Here is a 21311-nt window from a genome sequence, read left to right as displayed (position 1 = left end):
ACTAAGCTGGGTAAAACCCCTCCAGCAGAAGTTTGGCACGGGCACATCCCTCTGCAGAGGAATTACTGAGCAAGTGCTGGCAATTTTCCCCGAGTGCTCCTACCCAGAGCTTTGCCAATCTCTGACCTGCTCAAGGACCGGGACAGATGCTCCAAACCCCACTGACTGCTGCATTTGTAATATCCCAGTTGTTCCTTTGGCCTTAGCAACTTCACAGCTCAGGACTTCCCTCCTTCCTGCCTCTTGAATGCCAACTGCTATGAATGAGAAAACCCTTGTGTTCTGTCCCCTTCAGCTTCTCCCCCTCCTGAGCCAGGAGCAGTTCAGCCAGAGAGGGAGAGGATCCCACCCCACTGCCACACTCTGCTGTCCCTCCACTCTCACCAGCCTGTGCCTTCATACCATTTCATTTTTGTTGGCTACGCTCCTCCAGCTCTTCCCATCCCTTGGAATAAGCCGCAGGATATGTCCATGACAACAAAACACACAGAGTTTTTACTGGAAATCCCCCAGTCTGATCTGTCGGACGTCTGAGCATCCCCATCCCGCAGCTCCCAGCTGGAAGCTGTGGCTCCCCAGCCCCCCAGGGACTCACGGACGCAGCGTTTGCCATCCTCGTGCAGCTGGTGGTTGTGCCGGCACTGGCAGCGGTGCTGGGCCAGCGTCACCTGCACGCAGTCGTGCTCACAGCCACCGTTGTTCAGGGCACACGAGTTCAGAGCTGCGAGGCAAAGGGACACGAGATTTGTCACAAAAGGATGGCACCTGGATGAGCTTCTTGCACAGGACCAGGGCAGAGTGCACACACTTAAAGCTCGTGAGAATTTAAGACTGGAGCACATCCAGTGACAAGTTCATGGCCAACTTCATGAGCAAGGAGGGTGTGCAGTGGAAGATGTTACCGCAAAAGCCTGTGGGCAGTGCAGGAGAGGCCACCCGCCACCGTGCCAGGTGGGCACCCTGCTCTTTCAAGGCAGGATCAGCTCAAGAGTATTGAGTAGGAACTTAAAACTCTTCCTTTCCACCATAAGAGGTTCCAGCACTCTCCCTGAAGGTGATTCCAGGACATGGGGAACTGGGTTAGGTCCTGTCCAGCACTACATGGGAGGGAAGCAGGTTTCCTGCCAGGCATCCACCCTCTCCGAAGGGCGCCGTGTCAGCAGCCAGCCTTCTGTGCTGCTGCCGAAATTCCCATCCTTTTGTTCCAGGACAGTCCCTGCACGTGCAGTGCCACAGCTGGTTCAAGGCATTCCCGCTCAGAGAGTTGTGCTCAGGCACATTCAGGTTTTCCTGTAACAAAGTGATGTGGAAAACTGAATTTCTGGCTCTGTGATGTGCCAAAGTGACCGATCACACAGGGTGAGGCCCAGCAGGTACTGCCAGTTCTGGGAACACTCAGAGAAAAACGGTCTAAGATGCATCCTGTGTGTCCATACCTGGACCAGGTGTAACAACCCCCAGCTCAGGGCTCTGAGCAGATTTCTGTGTGGAACCTGAGCATGTGGGGTCCCTGATGCCGTGACCAGCAGTGTCACCCAGACAGAGCACACGAAGATACAGCAGCAGGAGCTCTGATTTCATCCTCAGCGCAGGCACAACTGGGAATGGAGCTTCCAAACTGGAGTTGCTGGCCGTGCCGCAGAGTTTCTGTGTGGCCTTGCGCAAGGAGCCCAGCGGATTCCAAAGAGGCAGAAAACAGAAGGTTTTGCCTGGGCTACGGCACAAAACAGACCCTGTGACCCAGCACATGGACTCCTCACAAGCCTGCTATCATTAATCAGCCTGGCAACAGCCTCCTCCTCCTCCTCCTGTAATCTGGGATGTCTCTGCAGGACCAGCAGAGGGGCAGGATGTTTAACTGGGATGTGAGCACCTTGTGAGCAGCCAGGGGAATGCGTCTGACGCCGTGTTTTTACTGCAGCTCTCCAGGACCATTGACCTTGGATCCAGGAGGAACATGAGCTAGGAAACAAAGCATGGAAGGACTTTGTGGAGCTGGATTCATGGTCTCCACCAGAGAAGCCGTTGTGGGACAGTGACATGCCTCCAAAGTGATCAAAGTCCCCTCCTGGAGCACTGGATGTCTCCTGAGTTAACCCACCCACTCCTTATGCACCGAGCTTCTCCAAAGAGAGGTGTCCCATATGAGAAGTGGGAAAATGGCCTTTAAACCCTGTTCTGGCTCTTAGGAGCCACCAAAGTGTCACAACCCACTGGGTTGGTGGAACGTGGCTCAAGCCAGCCCCGGTCCAGGATGGAACCCCAGCCCTGGCTCCCATAAGCGGAGCAGAATGATGAGCTGTGGTCTCACACGTTTCTGGCCTATTTTTCAAACTCTGGAATAAACTAACATGCTGGCTCTGAGGAATCTTATAGGAAAGCTAAATATATCTCTAATGAAAACCATCTCTCCCCAGGCTGATCCCTCAGGTGGTCACAGTGCCCTCCACAACCTCCGGGGCTTTGGAAGCAGGAGAGCCTGGAAAGCAGCTGCCAGTAGAAGTCTCTGCTTGTAACACTCCTCTGAATCCCAAGTTGGGTCCTTGCTCTTGTACATTGGTGAAAACAAATGTTTGGCTCAGGATGAAAATAAAGGGAAAATATATATATTTTTTTAATTTTTTCTGCACACCATTCCCCTGAAAAAAAATGTGCTTTAACTCAGAGCTGTGGCTCATCCTCATTCCAAATGTTAAAATAACTCAACTTCTCGTTTTATGCCTCTAATTAACTAAACAACGTTTGGGGGAATAAAAGCAGCTTGACAGGGTCGAGATTTTGCCATACAAAACATAGGGCTGGAGCAAGAACTCGAGGTTTATGTTAGTTGTGCTGGCATTGTTTCCTTTAATCCATTTGGAAGGAAACAACAGAAATACTCAACGTTCCTGAAAAGCTCTGGGTCAGAGTTCTCCTACTCAAGCTCTAGCAGAGATGGGTGGTCATTTAAAAATATTCCAATATATTAAAATGTTTAATAACATATATTCAAAAATAGCCATAAATAACGTGCTTGCTGGAGAGCTTTTTTTTAAAAAAAAAAACGAAAAAAAGAAAAAAAGTAAAACAATGCCGATGCCTGCCAAAACATTCCTTCATCTGGGAAAAGCACTGGGCCAACATGGAACAGGCCAATGCACCTTATGTCTAAAATAACCTCCCAGGATGCAGCTATTCAGATGAATTCAAAGTCTAAACAACAGCCTCCTTGCAAACTCCTACAAGACAACTGAAAAAACCGAAAGTCTGGGTTCTTCCACGCAAGATTTCAGGAGAGAGGACCCGTGTGAGGCTGGGTCTCCTTAGCTGGCTCCTCGCAGAGTCACAGCCAGCAGACCTCGCTGCTGGCCTTAATTACTGCTCGGGGTTTTATTCTGTTTACAGAACCACTCTAAAAATATTTCCATTCCCAGATGCTCTGCCGAGCTCAACATTTCTGTGACAAGGCTGCCAAGCCCAGTGTCATCCTGTACATCACACAGATTTTTGTAATTACAGCTCAGACAGATTTTCCACAGATGATATTTCAGTGTCTGCGAGAGGGACGTTCCTTCCAGCCCCGCAGTCTGAGGGGAGTGCAGTGCTGCTGGAAGATGCTGCTCCCAGATTCTGACCCTCTCAGGCCTGGGAAAAGGATAGGGAGGGATGGAAAGGAGGTTTTTGCTGCTGACTGCACACAGGAAGTGGATCTGTGCAGCAGCAGCCTAACACAGGAGTTGATTTAGTACCTGATCTCTGCACCCTGCAGCTGTCCTTCCAACTTCTCCTCCCTCCTCTCTCTCACCTTTCCTCCAGATCCAAGAGATTTGCCACCAGAAGCAGCGAGTTGATACCCCGAGAGTGACTGTGAGCAGCTGTAACCAGAACTGAGCAGGACGTTCCTTCTGCAGCATCACGCAAACCCCATCGATTCTAAGAAAAGGCTGAAAAATGTGTGACTGGGCGAAGTAAAGGTCAAATTCCCTAAAACGTGCGAGTTGTCTGCAAAATGAAAAGCCCCAGCAAGCACACGTGGTCGCTGACTCCCTGCACACACAGTTCAAGCCCACACAAACCTCCTGGCACGGCCCTTCCGTTCATTATATCACCCCTATAGCTGAGATTTCTTCATTCAAAGTTCTCCTAGTATAAACAGGGATCCATCATGCAATCCCAAACTGATTTATCCTAACCTCAGACAACTTCCAGAAACATGTTGTGTGTTAATCCAGACCATCTCTCTGCTCCGCGGGCCAACAAAAGCAATTGGCTCCCATTAAACCCCTTCGCCTCGGCCTGGCCTGCATCCCTCGGCTGAAACAGTGGAGAAGGACCTGGAGATGTCAACTTCCTGCCTCCTGCCCATGTGGTTCTGATAAAGAAAGAGGTGATTTCAGGACGCCCAAGGTCTCTCTTTGTTCTGTTTCACTTGCAATGGAAGCAGCTGCTCCTTCTCTCCCTCTCTTCAGCAGCGATTTGAACAAAGACACAACAAAAGGATCCTGCACAACGGAGCTGCAGAGCACCAGCAGGGCTGGGAGCTGGACACAGGAAGGTGGTTCCAGGCTGGTTTTGTGCTCTCCTGAGTCACACCCCAGGTACCAGCTCACTCTGGAAAAGCTGCCTCAGCCACACCAGTGCGTTGCGGGGGAATTCTGCAGCTCCAGCTCAGCGCTGCCGGTCCATCATCAGAGCCTTTGTGGGTTTTGTGGGGAGCAGAAAGCATTTAAAGAATTAGATCCATGATTTGACAGCCCTTAACTAGAGACTTCACTGCAAAGGGCTCTTTCTGTCTCCAGAATACTCTTGCTGGGGCTGCCAGGAGCTTCCTACAGCTCAAATTTGTGCTTGTCCCAGTGTGGAGCAGAGACCTCCCTGAGCAGAAGGACAAGGATGGGTGCATGCAGGGATGGATGGGTGCTCTCTGTCTCCAGTTCCCTTCATTCCTGGCCTATTCCCTAAATTTAGTGGCAATGCTTTGTGTGTTAACAGCACAGAATCTCTCCAGAAAATGAGAGGACATCCCAACTTGAAGAGAGAAACAGCTTTGATTGATTGCCCCTAATCCCTGGGAATGGACCACAAGGCAGCCTGGTGTCCGTGGGTTACAACAGGGCAGCCACAAACACCAGCAGAGGAATCACCTCTGAGCCTGTGCTCTGTTCTGAGCTTTTACAAGGAAAAGATGTTCCACCCCTCCACAAATTTAAAGGATTAGTACGGAGCTCTGTGAAGGTGTGACATATACTCATGGACAGGCACAAATGTGCAAAGAGCAAAAGCCACCAGTCCTGAAGTGAGAAAGCCCCATTTTAGGTCCTGAACTGTTGATATTTTAGAAACATTATTAGATAATTATGCAGTGAGAGGTTTTTATTTGCCCTGCTTTTCTTTGGTTTCCTGGGGGCTCTGGGTCCCTCTGGAACTCACTGCAGATCCTGCAGGCTCCTCTCCCCAGAGCTTCAGAAACTGCCCCACTCACTCCTGTGGATCAGATTTCATGAACAGAGCCCCCTCACTTTTGGCAGATGAATTCCAGCACTGCACATTACGGCAAATACTTGCTCACAGGTTTAATGCAAAGCAGGTTTGCAGCGCTGGGCACGGGCAGCCCTGCCTGCCTGGATCCTGCAGGAATGCTCAGCTACACCAGCAGGGAAGCCTGGAGAGCGAAAGAAAACGATGGAAACTCCCCTTAAAGAAGAGATTCCTCCCTGTAGCAATCCATTTTATGCTTTCCCTGAAAACTGTTCCACCTTCTGGGGCTGGCGCTGCCGACAGCTCCTGCTCTCCGTCTGTCCCATGTTCTATTCCGGAGGCGGCAGCAGGATCGCTGCACGCCACAAGAAAGGAGCAACATATTCCAGAGACAATTAGGAGATGACAGACCACAGCACACTTACATGTGAGCAGCAGCAGCACGTCACCCCGACACGAGTGCTGGAGTTCAGAGCTGGAGCAGCGGGCTCTGAGAGTTGGCTTTGTCCCTTATTTGCCATCCTTCTCCTTCTGGATTTTTCCAGCGAAATATGGGGATCCTGCACCTCACTGCTCTTGTTTGGGTGTCATTATGTACTGGAGGCAGCTGTGGCCAGATGTGCGTCAGTGCAGAGCTGGGCACGGTGGGCACAGCTTCCCTGGATGGATTTTTCCTGCTCCCATCACCATTCCCAACTGGAAGACGCAGGCTCGCACCGCAGACTCTGGAGCATGACTGTGTTCCGAGAAAACCCAGCAAATGCTCTCTGCAAACACCATGGCCCAGGAATTCTTTCCACTTGCATGAAAATATCTCTCAAATAATGGAAAAGTGTGTCAAACGAAGCTGTGAGGGAGAAGTGGTTTAATTAAAACAGCCACAGATGCTGGAGGCAAACTCCAAGTTCCACTCCGAGCCTCCAGTATGGGGCAGGCAGACAACAACATTTCAAGGAATTGGCCCCAAAATCAGCTGCAAGGCAAAGCTGGTGCCTGGATGGTGATGTCTGGACCAGCACCATCCAAGAGGATGCATGACCAGCATCCCAGAGAAGTTTTTGGGGTTATCATGGCCACAGTTCCATACACAGCCACATTTATTGTCACTTGTCTGTCACACCTGCTGCCCACAGCATGGGCTGGGGAAATACTGAGCTCAAAATGAAGCCTGACTTGAAATTTCTCTTCCTTTTATTTATGTTGAAATTTCTCATCATTTTATTTATGTTTAAATTTCTCATCATTTTATTTGTGTATCTGTTCTGAGACTGCCCTATCTGATACATCCTGAATCAAAAGCAGAGGCACCAAAGCACTTGGGAGTTACTTCTCCTGAACCAGAATAAACTCAGGGACAGCAAAGCAGCCCCAGTCGTACGTGACCACGTGGAAGAACAGCAAATGTTTTGAACCCAGAGACAAAAACCGTGAGGGGAGACACAGGGACACAAAGGAACACACAACCCATCAGCATCATTTCATACTCCAGCCACACAGGATGGGTGGGAGTGAGGAAGTCAAGGTTTTCTGTACGCTGCCATGGATTTTCTGGTAGGAAAAGGGCTGTGAAGAAGGAGAGATTCCCAAGGAATTTCCAAGGGAGCCTTACCGAGGCAGGTCCTGCCGTCTGTGTGCAGGCGGAAGCCGGGCCGGCACTCGCAGTAGTAGGAGCCCAGGGTGTTCACACAGCGGTGCTGGCAGCCCCCGTTGTGGACCTGGCACTCGTCAACATCTGCAAGAAAACAAGGGAAGAGTGGAATAAACCTCAGGGGAGTGGGCAGGAGGGTGTCTGAGCTCAGGAATACTTATCCTCTGATGCCTGAGTCCGGATGTGAGGAATGAATGCAAAGGGAGCAAGATTGGCCATTTTGGTATGTTTGGTCAGCCAAGCTATTTATGAAATGCCAGGGGGACACCTGCAATCAGTGAACAAGAACTGAAAGAAAAAAAGGCATCTTATTGTCACTCAGTGCAACCCATCCATCTGGTCACCTCACCAGGGTCACTTTTCCCATTGACCCCAAGATAATGGAGTCATTCATATTTTACACTTTCTTGCTCATCAGAGGAAATCCCAAGTTTCTGGGGCAGATTTTTTCCTGTGCCATAATCAGAAATATGGGTAGAGTTGCACAGTTCTTTAATTCCTGCCGTCTGTGGGTGTGCATAGGTGTGCCCAGGTGTGCACCTACACAACCTTTCAGACTGGAGAGGATCAGAGCACCCACACAAACAGCAAAGCGCCCAACCAGCCATTCCCTTCCCCACGGAGAGAAAAACTTCAGCAGCTTTGGGTCTCTTCATGTTTCTCTTTGCACTTTCTGCACCTCCAGCTCACCCAAGCCCCTCCCAGCCAGGACGGCCCTGAGCCGAGCTGAGTTCCCATCTCGGTCCCATCCACGAGTGTTACTGAGAAGATAAAGAAACATTTCCTGAGTGAATCACGGCAGGGCGGGGACCCGGCCATGTCCTCGCACGCCAGAGGTGCAGGAACCTGCCCAGCCCCAACCGAGCTCTGCTTCACCCACCGGGCACACAAAGGGCACAAAAAAGGAGCAACACCACCCTGGCTGAGCCAAATTTTACGTTAATTGGATTAATTGCCAAGAAAATCAGCCAGCAGCAGGGAACGGTCCGGGTCAGGGATGGAACGGGAAGCGAAGCGGGAAAGGTGACGCCTGTCTGAGTCGGTGTTTCTGAGCTGCACAGTGATAACAACACAAAGTTACTGTGTTCTCAAAGCACTTTCCTTAGCAAGGCTTAAAGCATTAAAACCTAAAGCTGAGAGATCACAAAAACCCTTCCTGTCCCAGTGATTCCCAGGGAAGCCCCAACCTTGTTTTGGGGGGTCCTGCTGCACTGGCCATGCTGGGCTCCTCCTGCAGAGCTCCCCACTGGAGCTGTGGTCTCCATCAAGCCAGAAAAATGCTCATTTCTGTAATGCCAGCCCTTTGCTTTATTCAGTGGGCTGAGTCTTTTAGGAGGTTTTTGTATTTCCTCCCTGTTTTTTCCAAGACACTTAATACTGAAAGAAAGGAAAATGAGTAGATTTTTGAGGTGAAACATAAGCTTTGAATGATGCTCTCTGAAGAGTGAGCCAAAGCCAAAGTGGCTTTTTGAGGGGAAAAATGCCACGGCATGAGTCTGAGATGCTGGTCAAAGCAACCTAATTCTGATTAAATCATTTTCCTCTGCACACACTTGGGATGCTGCAGAGCCCTGGAGCCCCTGAGGCCCTCCCTACTCATCTCTGTGGGCAGGATTAGCTATTAATACACAGAACTGGCTCTATTCAGCTCAAGAACAGGAAAACTGGGGTTTGGGAAGGTTTTATGTAGCATAATAAAGTTTTTTGGTCTGAATTTAAATGACTATTCCACTGCTTCCCTTCAACTCTAATCTGAAACCATAGAGAATTTACTGTCCAAGAAAGTTAGTGATGTGTTGAGTAAACTTCTTACTTTCACCCCATTACTCATACTCAGTAATTTTACATCTCCTCTCTCCGTGTCTCCTCTTCCCCCTTTGTACTTTTCACCCTCTAAATCTCCGTGCTTCCAGAGGGCTGTCCCCATCCCAACTCCCTCCTGGCCTGGGACAGCAGCCAGTCCTTCCTCGCGCCGTGGCCGCAGAATCACCCATCTCCTTCCCCGCCACCACTCCCACGTAACCACCACGTCCCAGTGTCCCTCCTGGAGCCTCGCTGATCTCCTCTGCAGTACCAGGGAGATTTTGGGACATACCCCGCATTGTTTTGGTGTGACCAAAACAAAACTGTCCCCAGGGGCAGCGAGGGGGCAGATCCACCAGCCAACCCCGGCGGCGGTGGCATCTCCAGGCGTGCCCAAGGCTCACGAGCGAGTGAGTCAGCCAGGAATATGGACTGGGAAGCAGCTGGAGCTGCTCCCAGGGCCAGGAGGAGCAGCTCTGTGAAGGGTCACGTTGCCCCTGGTGCAGGTCCTGGCAGCAGGAGCCGGAGCCCTACGTGACACCGCGCGAGCTGCGGTTCGTGGCACGGCGGAGTTATTTTCCTCCTGGAGAGCTGACAAAATCTGGTTGAAATTAATATACCAAAGGAGAGAAAATGAGAAGCATGAAGGCTTCTCTTCAGCTGACTCTGAGGAAGCCAGAGCCGTGCCAGGACAGAGTTTGCCAAGCCCACGGGCTGCCTGCTCCGTGGGCAGTGGGTACCAGGCAAAGCCCACTGAGGCAGGAGCCCAACTCAGCAAGGGCTGGGGAGTGGGGCTTGGATCACTGCAGAGGGAAACACCCCTGCTGTGGAGGGAAACTGGAGTTCATGCCTTCTGCAAGGAGGGCCCACCCCAGCCTCTTCCCTGAGCAGGAACAATCCCTGGAACCTCAGACACCTCCTTGGGCTAACACAGGTAATGCTGCAATCAAACACAGGGAAGGTGAACACAAAACCAAAAAAATGGGGATGCAGTGAGGAGATGGCTCTGGCTCTGAACACACACAGGTCCTTCCAGAGGGAATACTGATTTATCTCCAACAAGAGCTACATGTAAGTCACAACAGCAGCTCTGCAAAGTATTAAATATTTGGTACGGAGGCAGTTTATCTCCTTGCAGGGCTGAGGAGGAGGCGATGGATCCCAGCTGGAAGCACAGGCAGGAGGAACACTGTGGAGGTTCGCTCTGTCTGGCCGAGCAGCAGTGCCAGGCTTTCATCCCTGCAGCAATTAGCCTGGATTACAGAGCAGGGCTGCGGGGAAAAGGTTAATTAAAATCCATCAAGATGAGCATGGGTGGGATTTAGTGACTTTATCTTTCCAGTACCAGTTTGCTGAAGATAATTCAGCAATTTCAAGTAGAGACTGGACAGAGAGGACCCAACAGCTGCTGGGCAGGGCAGCACAGCCATCCCACACTATGGACATGGATTAGAACAAAAAAAAGTCTGCATTACTTCATCCCTTGCATGTGTCACACAGTCCCAACATGGATAACCTGGGGAATTCGGATGCCCTGCTATTCCACACTCCCTGTGTGCAGGCAAAACAGCCATGGCAAGGTCCAACAGTGCAAGGAGGCCACGGGAGAGGAGGGGACAATGCTTCCTCTCTGCTACCCTGGAAGTTTTTTCCTCCTCGAGGCTGAGGAAGGACGGTTGGGAATGTGAGTGATTCACTGGAGGGAAGTAAAAGGCCATTTGGGGCGGTCAGAGCACCTCCACACCCTCGGCTTTCATCTCGTCCTAAACCAGGCATTGGAGAAAGCCCTAAAAGCACTTAATGAGCTGCAGGGAGTTATTGGGGCCAGCATTCCTTGGGGCCATTTTCCAGGTGGGAGATGCCCATAGCTTTCCCACGCCACCTGTGCCATTCTCAGCAGCAGATCCCAAAGGCACCTCAGGAATGGATGCATCGGCTTCACAACAACCCGAGGGAGTGAAAATCCATCAGGAGCTGCTTTGCCTCAGTCCCTGGCTTTGTCCTCAGCTCACCTGTTCCTGCCCCCGAGCACTGGGGCTGGGAGAGTCGCCCAGCTCCCACTTGTGCTCCTCTGTCTGCCTCGGGATGGGGCTGTAATTAGGAATTACTCAGCACCGAGCAGAGATGCACGCAGCAACAAGCACCTGGACTTGCTCTGGACTTGCTGCTGTTCTCACCGTTTCCAACCTTCTTTCATCACTGTTTCACCCTGTTCCCTGGGCAGGCTGTCACTCTGAGTGGAAGATATTCCTGTGCTGTGCTGTGGAGGCCAAGGGATTCCCAGACACAGACCTGGGAACGGATGGAAATGGGGTCGCTGTTGAAGGAGCTAATGGAAAATGATCAAACAACAGCTCTGCTGCTTTCTGGCTGCTTTAGAGGTTCACAGGGAGGATATCACAGCACCAGGTCCACGTCACTGGCATGACGGATTGCGAGTCCCCAGCAGAGCACAAAGCTCCCCCTGTAAGGGCAGCTGTGTAAGGACACAACACCCGGTGCTGCCACGGGCCATTGCAGCAACACCGGGACCCAGCAGAGCCCTGGCTGTACTCACGAGGCACATCAAGGCACTCCAGGCCTCAGTGAAACCCCCACCATTACTGCACAAAGCACCTCCTCACTCTCCTGTCACACACGAAGCTGCCGGTGACGCGCACACAGCAGAGCCTTGTGCTGTGGCGGCTGTGGGGACGTGTGTGCCAGCTGGGCAGACAGGAGCTGCATGGAAAACACCACACAGACCCTAAAAATCACTCCAAGAGAATACCTGGGACTCTAAAAGTACACCAAGAGGACTTCTCTTACCTGTCAAAGAGAAGCTCAAGCAGTGAAGGAAAAATTAACCAAATTAACCAAATTAACCAAACCCACAGCGATACCTACTTAGGATGAGCTGCAAGATGGGTGAACCTGAGAAAACCCCTCGGCTGTGCAGCCTCAGAGATACCTCACACCAAGGATGAAGCCACACATGCACAGAGCTACCTGTCCATGGAGCTGCAAGAAGCAGAGTCGGGATCAGGATCCGATAAATTCCGTGTTAAGGGAGGGAAGGTTGGATCCAGCGCAAAGCTGGATCTCAGGAGCTTGCCTTGGAGAGTTGCTTTGAGCCAACACAGTTGGATGGAGACAGCAACCACGATCTGAGCTTGAGACAAACATCTGATCTATAAATAACAAAGTAGCGACTCGCCCCTTTTCTGAAGGTCTGGCACATCTCACAACTATTCTGGTATCACTTTATAACCGACTGCTCGGGGCATTTATTTATTAGCATTATCTCATGATGAGATAATGCATTCCTTGATGTCTACATTACACCCAAGCTTCCCAACTCTTTAGTGACCTTCACATATTCTCTATTATTCCCTAAATCTCCACGAACTTTTCCTGCCGTGGAGGCAGCCGAGCACACAGAGAGGGAAGGGGTGGTGTGCACTGGCAGAACTCACACCTGGCTCCGTGTCCACATCTCCCACCCCACGTAAGCCACGTGCAATGGGAGCACGGAGGATTCCATCCCCTCCACCTGCTCCGCGGCGAGTCTGGCCAAGCTTCCCACGCTGCGGCAGGCTGGGAATTGGCTTCCAAAAGACACTGAGGCTGAACGTCCCAGCGCAGGGAAGTGAGCCCTGACACGGCTCCTCTGCCTGCATCCCCCAGCCGTGCCCAGCTCCCGGCTCTGGCTGCTGCTGCCAGAGGATTCCCCTCGCACAAAATCCAACCCCAAGTAACACCGAGCCCTGTCCTGTGTGAGAATGTGCTGAGCAACACCCACACAGCCCCGACAAACCCGCAGCCTCACAGAGAGAGAAAGGCACAACTTTTTCAGGACAAAACGGTATCAAATTTCACTTTTTGCCCTGGACTGGGGCGTGATCCCTTGGAGCTGAGGAAAAAACAAATCTACATACCCTGGCGAAACGCAAGCATTTGGCTTTTTAAGGAATGTGGCACAGGAGCTATCTTTAACCCAGCTGGACAGCAACATATGTGAAGAAACTCCTGCTTCTCTCTCTCCCCCATCTGCCAGAACTGACTTTTCAGAGTAAGAAATGCACATAATAATAATAATAATATAGTAAAAATAAATATAATCATACAAAGCACAGGCAGATATACAGCCAGGTCACCAGCCTGTCACTTGGGTGGCCACCAGCTTGGAATCTCCACCCGGCACCTGGGGGATCCGGGGACAAACCCCTCGAGGCAGAGCCCGGCAGGGAGCCCCAGCCCGGCTACACAGAATCCGACTAGAGTTCGGGTCTGAAGGGACCTTCCCACCTGGTCCCCCACGTACCTGGCCGCAGGTCGGGGTACCCCGCTCTCCCCAGGTAGCAGGGGTAGCAGCTCCTCCACAGGTAGCGGTAGTGCTCGCCGGAGGAGCCCGGGATGCCGCCCAGGCAGCCCAGGCACCACAGCAGCACCCAGGGCCGGCCCATGACCGCGGCACGGAGCGGGGACGGAGCGGGGATGGAGTAGGACGGAGCGGGGATGGAACGGGGACGGAGCGGAACAGGGCAGGGATGGAGTGGGGACAGAACGGGACGGGGCAGGGATGGAGAGGGACGGAGCGGGGATGGAGCGGGGACAGAGCGGGGATGGAGCGGGGACAGAGCGGGGACGGAGCGGGGACGGAGTAGGACGGAGCGGGGATGGAGCGGGGACGGAGCGGGGACGGAGCGGAACAGGGCACGGGTGGAGTGGGGACAGAACGGGACGGGGCAGGGATGGAGAGGGACGGAGCGGGACCCGGCAGGGACGGGGCGCCGACACAAGGCGGGCGCAGCGGGACGGAGCGGAGGGATGCGCGGGGCGGTGCGGAGCGGCTCAGCCGTGGGGGCGGTCCCGCTCCGCCCCCCGCAGGTATCGCCGGGCCCGGGAGCGCCCCGGACCCCCCCGGCACGGGCAGGAGCTCTCCCGGCGCCGTGCTCGGGCGCTGCCGGGATGCTGGCGGGGCTGGCGGACGGACAGACAGACAGCCCCGGAGCCCAACGCGACCCTCCCGAGGCGAGGCACCCACGGTGGCATCCGGCCCCCGGGGCTCGGGCTGGTTCTCCACCGCGAAATAAACCCTGATTTGCCCCAAACCAGGCTGAGGGGGGATGAACGCGCGCAGGGGTGATCAGGCTCTCCCCCTTGGAGCGCCAGGCTGGTGTGGGGGACTCCGGGGTTACACCAAACCGGGGGGTTTTCACTCGGGAAGTGCCTCATTACCATCACGCCTCCCCAAAACAAGTCCAGCTGCTGAAACAGCACCCAACACCAAACCTGGGCTGGGCTGTTCTTAAAATAACGACAAAAAGTAAACCTTAATCACTGAATTTAAGCTGAAATGAGGAACAGCCACCGCGACTGCTCCAAAGAAAACCATAATGCTCATTCCCGTTTCCTGCAAGACGGAGCCTAGAATTTTATTTTACCTTTTTCATTAAACAAGAAGTAGGAATAGCTTATTGGATTTTCCAGAGGCAAGCTCAAAAGCCTCATTTAACTTTCTGGAATGTTTTGTAACAATGTGCTCACAGGGCTGAGCTGGGGGAAGCAGGCCCTGCTACTTTGAGACGTTTTCACAGTATTATTTGGCCATAGTAAAATTCCAAATTAAAACTTGTGGTTTAGGCTGCAATGAATAGCATTCCACAAAAAAATTTTGAAACAAGCTGAATCCAGGAAGAAAATAGGGATTTCATGCTATTGCTGCAGCCATTTCCAAAGGAAGGTGGACTCCAGTCACGAGTCCCCTTTGCTGCTTGTTCCAAGAGCAGCTTCCTAACATTTCAGGGACCACTTCAGCTCATCTTAATATTTACACAAGGCAACAGCCCACATGCTTCTCGTTAATATTTTGACTTTAACAAAAATAACAGACAAATTTTCGGGTCAGTTACTTTGTGGAACAAAAAAAAAAAAAGTGACCTCTCTGAAGGATGCTGTGAACGTTTGGAAGTGGTCTGGAAAAGTCCAGCCCGATGTGCTGCATCCTGCACACACACCTTCCTCAAGCTGCCTGGTAGGTCCACCAGAGTCCCCAGGGAGATGCTCAGCACCGAGGGAGGGACAGGAGGAGGGGAAGTGTCAGAGCAGTCACTGAGAGCCACCAGAAATTCTGCCTGCGCTCCCCATGTCCCACAGTGAAGCCCCTGCCCTGCTGTGCTGCCTTCCAACAGCTCTCGCTGTGCACAGACACGCTGCCACCCTGCCAGGAGCCACTTTAAATCTATCAAATACCTCACCCATTCCAAAACACCCCGCGGCAAGACATGGATTGTCCTTGCTGGCCCAGACCAGATCCTGGGAACGCTGCCTCAGACCCGAGGCACTGCCATGGGGAGCACTGACACCGCTCCTGCAAACGTCTCTGGAGGTGCTGACAAGCAGAAATAAACGTTGCCACAGAGCTGTGAAAAACGAGTTAGGCCGACTTCCTCCGCTCCAAAATGTTACCAGGACTTGTCTATCTTAAATTGTCCTTGCCTGGAGTGCAAATGGGCCACAGTGAGCAGCTCCTCAAGGGACCCCCTGACTCCTCAGGCACCCACCAAAGGGAGCTTTCCGCTGGCTTCACGATCTGGGGATTCCTCCTGCCTGGGCACATGCAGCTCCCAAAAAAGAGCTCCTCAGCCCACAGAACAAGTGTGACTTCTGTGACAAACCTGCTCAATCCCCTGGTTTCTTAGACTGTGACAAAAACCTCACCACGGTGAGAGGCTCGGGCTCCTCCAGACAGCTCAGAGGTACAGCACAGGCATCAAAAACACATCGGGCTCGAACACAAACTGAGCCCTGCTTATGTAATAAGTTATGCTTGGCCAGGTCAGAGCCAACTCCAGCTTCCTCATCACCTAATTTACTTCAGCTGATTAAGTACCAGGAGTTGTTTGGAGTATGGCAACACATCAGGATTGGCAGCAGGTCATTCCTGGTGCCTGGGGAATGAGCCAGGAGAGCACCAACATCCTTTAACAGGGACCCGAGATGGGCTGAACCGCTGACTCTCATGGAATTTCATTCAGATTCAGTCTTAAAATCCTTGTAAGGACCCAAACAAATCACAGCTGGTGATGTGGTGCTCCACAGAGTTAATTCAAATCCCAGAGTTAATTCATCCCTGCACAGACACAGTCAGCCTGCTCAGGTAAACGGGAGTGCTGGAATGTTCATCCTAAACCAACCCAAACCCTGAACCACGTTTCTTCTGACATTTGGAAAAAAGGACTCCAGATAAAAGGAAATGGCCAAATAGAGACTGGGAAAGCAGAAATATGCAGGAGGTGGAACGTGGAAGAGGCGAGGAAAGGAACAAGCTGAAGGATGAGGTCCGTGATTTGGGGCCTGCATGTCCTGGGCTGCATGCTCGAATATATTCCAGACAGGTTTTTGAACTTCTCTATGTGTAACATTAGCTGGGAATTAAACTGAGACCCCCATGTGCTGAATCAGGTTTCTTACACACAATCCAGCTAAAATGTGAATTTTCATTTACTTTTGGAGCTAATGCCCTCGTCCTACGAAGGCCGTGAAAAGTACAAATATACTTCTCTATGTCAAGTGGTGCTTAGAGGGATAAAATAAACAAAAGCTTGTGAGAATTGTGGTTTAGGGGTTGGTTTATGATATTTTCGGAGAGCTCTCCACTGCGTCGCTCCAACACGCCTGCTGCTGGGGCAGAGCCCAGGGCACATCAACACCTGAGCTCTCCTAGAACCTGCCATGCCTCAAAAACCATTGTAACAAAGCAAACCTGTTTGTTTCCTGTAAAAACCCCAACACGTGGTGTCCCCAAAGCACTCTGCAGACAGCTCTTCCACTGGAGATTAGATCAGAAATACAGACCATGTCCACAGCCGTGGCTCCTGCTGGCACTGAATCCAGGGGCAACTGCGCATCCCTTTGGATGCAGCCATGGGGGACCCCGAGCCCCAGCCCAGCTCTGTCCTCCCCCAGCTGCTTTACTTCACTCATTGCTGCTCACCTGGAAAACAGCAGCAGAAAAAAGGTGTGAAGTGCTTTGTTTGGGGCACAGACCAAATATGGAGGAGTTTCTCCCAAACTTGTTATATTTGTTATTCTTCTGAGAGCGTTTCCTTCCTCCCTGCGGAGCGAACCAGCACCTCATCAGCTGTGCACTATTGACACGCGTAAAAGAGAATCATTTTGGCATTTCTCTGCCACTCTGGATCACTAATTCCAAGCTTGTAAATAAAGATGGGATCTGGTGCCACTGGGGGGACTTGGTGCCAGCACTCAGGGAGGCTCTCAGACCGATCCCCGACGGGCACAGCACTGACTGGCTCCTCTGGCTGGTGGCTCGAGCAAAGCAGCCCAACACTGGATAAATAAATCCCTGCTAACTGTAATCCCTCTGGCTCAGAGGGGAAAACACTGGAGAGCCAAAGGCTGCTGCTGCCAGGCTGTTCCAGGGCAGGAATCACTCCACGAGGTGCCAGGCGAGGGCTGACCAGCAGTGCACACCCACATGGACATGGAGCCCAACCCTGTGCCGTGGGGACCAGCTGAGGGGTCCTGTGGCTCACAGGGTGTCACATGTGGCCACCTCAGCACTCCTGACAAGCCTTCTGAGCTCCCACAGCCAAACACAGCCAGAGTTTCTTGCCTTTCTTTGCAGGGCTCACATTCACGCTCCATTTGAGGTCCCAGACTTCAGCCAACCAAGCACAACCCCGGCGTGAAAGGAACTCCTGGGTCTGCCCTGTGCTGCTGCAATGGTTCCCCACCCACTGCCTGTGTTCCTGCTGAGAGTGAATCAACACAATTTAGGCAATTCTGGGCAGGAAAAGCAGCACACGGAGCTACAACATCCTTCTCCTTCTGACCAGACGTCAGGTTGGGAAGCCCTTGAGTGGCTGAGATGAAGTTTGTTCCTTCAAAACGTCCCCTACCTTAGCAGCACATGCTGGTCCCCACTATTTTCCTGCCTCTCCACACAAAGCTGATGCTGTTGCAGAGCAGTTTGTTTAGCAGACACATCAGAGGGAACTCTGAAAGCCCAGCTTGATGTCACTCCAAGCCAGGAACGAAATCCCAAGGATGAAGCCTTTTAACTGCCGACCTCTGAACCCACAGCTCCTTTTCTTGGGCCACCCTCGGGAGAGGCGCGAGCTCCAAACCCTCCCGGCCAACGCAGGGCTCCAGATATCTGACCCTGTGGTTTGGAGCTCAGGCAGCTTTATTCAGGACTTTATTCAGCTCCATCAGGACTCTGACCAAGACAAGCTGAATATTTTTGCAAACTGTAAACATTAATCAGTGCCTTTTGTCTTCCCAAATTCTCCCCGTCTGCACAAACACGGATCCAACCCCGTCCACTCCTGAAAACATGTGAGAGCATGTGGGGAGTTTGGAAAGAGCTTCTTATCTGATGTAAAAAACCAAATTAATGTAAAAAGTGGTGAGGACAGCAGGATCCCCCATGACACAGTAGTGGGGTTGTTGGAGAAGTGCAGCCATGGGGGAATAACTCAACACCCACTTTGCTGGGGTGAAAAGATTTACACTTGAGCAAAGCAGGAGTGAGGCAGCCCAGTGCAAACTCTTCTCTCACTTAATTTAGGGCTTCATCTTCCCTGAGTGTTCTTTTTTGTCATGATGAGACCTGCAGACAGAGCAAATCCACACAGGATGGATGAGGGGCTCCAGGAGGACGATGGCACTCAAAGCACACACTGCCCCCCTGACACGGAGTCAGAGGCAACGCGGGAGAGACGGAGCAAAGAGCTATGAATTATTCCAAGAATATGTGCAAGGTGATTCACACTGTGCCCCCTAAAAGTAGAAGAAATATAGAAGAAAAAATGGAAAAGAAAAAATAAAAAAAAAAAAGGATTACTTGTTTCCACCAAAATCCTGAACCTCTTAATCACCAGAGAAGCTAATCCTCATCAGGGGAATTCTGGGGAAACTGGAAATATTTTCGCTTGGCTAAGATAAGGGCAGAGCTGTTTATTTCACACATCTCTGCAGTGGTACAGAGCCAGGAAATAGTTTTCAGTTATTTTCAACAAAACAAGACAAATGTACCAAATTGGCAAGAAAGTGACATTTTTCTGTGGAATTCTTTAATGTCCGAACCGATATCCACAGAAACAGCTCTTTCCCCGTTCGTCAGCAATCTTTGTTAATTATTTGAATACTTTTGGCCTTCTGCAAAGCAAACCAGTGCTGAAAATATGCAAGAACTCTGCCACAAAGCCATGACCATCCAAAGCAGCCCCCAGCGTGCCCTGGGCAGGTGTTTCAATGTCACTCCAGGGAATCCGGGGGTTCAGGGTTCTGCTCTGCAGGAGCCTGGTGAAGGTGCTTTCCCTGACCTGTCAGTGAATCCTGGAGCTGTGATTTGATCCAAAAACTGTAATCTTGTTCTTGGCTCTGACGAGCAAAGCGCTTTTTGCATTTCTCCGACTCGGAGCCGAAGCAGCAGCGCTCGCGCAGATGGAAGCGCCGGGAAGATCCCACCCGGAGCGTGGCAGGGCAGATTCCAGCTGGGGGAGCCCAAAAGGCCACCTGGAGCACAGCTGGCACTGGGCACTGCACTCACACAACCCCACTGAGGATTCCCACTCACAAACACTGAGGCTTCTCTTCCACTCCATTTTGGGAGCAGATTTAAGGCGGAACAGGGAACAGGGACGCAGACTGGGAAGGACAAAGCTCATCTCTTTTGAAGCAATAAAATACCAGGCATGGCCGTGATTCCCACCTGGATCACCACGGCCACTGGCCCTGCCTGTGCTGGAGATGCTGCACAAAACCAAACTCCACTGCTTTTGCTGCAGGTCTTTCTCCCATTCTGAATTTCCAGTGCCAATAGGAAAAAGCAACATTAACAGGTACAAAACACTCCCCCTTCTCCCATGCCCAAACACTCAACGTGTCACTGCCCAGAAGATTCCTGTCCTGGAGGGACTCACGTGGTTAACAACACACCTGTTATCCCAGCTCTCTGGCTCACCCTCTAACAGCCCTCTTGTTCATGAAAATGAGAAGACAAAGCTGCTCTGCATTATAAACCTGTTCTTTTAGAAGTTTCACATTCTCGTCTTAGAACTATCAATCCTTTCCACTAAAACTCTGTCAAATAAATACACACAAGTACCCTGGATAGCATCAATCCACAGAAAACTCAACTAAAAGGTGGAAAAATACAAAATAGCCACCTCGTACACATTTTCTGCTGATTTTTGTAACTCAAGTCGAGAATGAGACACCCCACCCAAACCAGAGATCTCCCTTCCCCTCAGCACGATGTGGGCCAGACCTTGAAGGCACAGAGAGCACTTTTCTCAAATTACCTTTTATTAGCGTGAGGGACTAATCAGCAGCTGGAAGGGAGGAATCACCACCCCCTCGTTACCGGATCCCTCCCTCCCTCCCTCCTCAGCGGCTTCCCCGGACTCCACTGGGGAGCTGAAGGAGCTTAAACCCGGGCTGCTCCCCTGAAGCATCCTCCATCCTCCCCAAAATCCCCCCTGGAGTCCGTGCACCAGCACTGGAGATGCTCTCCACCCCTGCATCACTGTTAGACCATTCCATTATTTTCGGATGCAGATCAAAATCACCTCAAGATTAGGAAATTCCAAGTTTCAGCTGGACGTGTGGAATATAACGGGCGGTTTCAAAAAGATTTATCAGTTGCTGGCAAATTTTTGACATTTGGCACCGAGCAAAGCACTTCAAAAATGTTTCTGTGCTTAAGAGTTGCTTTTTTTTTTTTTGCTCCGTAAAGCAGCATTTCCTTCTTACAAGAAAGTAGAAAAATGGAGACAAATAGGGATTGAAGGCATTTGGGCTGGATGGAAGAAGAATGGGCTGCAGCTGTGCCAGGAACGCGCTTCAGCCACGCCGTGCTCTGGGTTTCCTTCTGCTACTGCAGATAAATCTTGGTGTTCCCTTGCTCACCCAGAGCCAGCCCCACTCCCATCGCTCCCAGATCTCTGCTGCCTCCCAGGCCAGCTGCAGAGGGAATCCTTTGACAATCCGTGGGGATGGGAACGTGGCAGGGACACGGATGGTGACGGGAAGGTCCTTGCAGAGCCATCCCCGGCAGTGACGCTTTTATCCAGCATAAACCAGCCCCCAGATCAGCCCTGCGATAACAGCAGTAAAAGGTGTCTGCGGGCAGCACACAAACCTGTCAAGTCATGAAGAATTAAATGTATTTCCAGCCAAGAACAGAGCTGGAGAAGGACAGCCATCAAAACAAGGCTGATGTGATCAAAGAACCCCAGCATTTAATTCCCTCAGCCTCTTCTAATGCGCTCCTGTCTGGGCTCAGAGCGCCCTGGCTGCTCGAAAACACCAGACCGTGCAAGTTTTGTTTTACTTTTCAGAAATCCTAAGACCTGCTAGAGCTTAATGAAATCCCCAAGGGTTTATATTT

General features: G+C 51.6%; 1 protein-coding gene across 2 annotated transcripts in view; it reads right to left on the bottom strand.

The window, feature by feature from the left end:
* Nucleotides 1-21311, bottom strand: part of MEGF6 (multiple EGF like domains 6) — a 75228-nt gene that overhangs the window by 22379 nt on the left and 31538 nt on the right. The window contains exons 1-3 of one of the 2 annotated variants that reach the window (XM_042031972.1): nucleotides 13212-13739; nucleotides 7067-7189; nucleotides 596-721 (exon numbers count right to left, since the gene is read on the bottom strand). In XM_042031972.1, coding sequence (XP_041887906.1) covers nucleotides 596-721; nucleotides 7067-7189; nucleotides 13212-13353 — 391 coding nt within the window. In that variant the 5' untranslated portion in view covers nucleotides 13354-13739. Of the gene's footprint in view, nucleotides 1-595; nucleotides 722-7066; nucleotides 7190-13211; nucleotides 13740-21311 lie in introns of those variants that run through there. The other variant, XM_042031971.1, reaches the window with a different exon arrangement.

Source organism: Corvus kubaryi, unplaced genomic scaffold (genome assembly GCF_017639235.1).
Source record: "Corvus kubaryi isolate FWS band 111438036 unplaced genomic scaffold, C.kubaryi_AGA036_p1.0 37352, whole genome shotgun sequence".
Classification (NCBI taxonomy): domain Eukaryota; kingdom Metazoa; phylum Chordata; class Aves; order Passeriformes; family Corvidae; genus Corvus; species Corvus kubaryi.
This window is presented reverse-complemented; position numbering and strand designations above follow the sequence as displayed.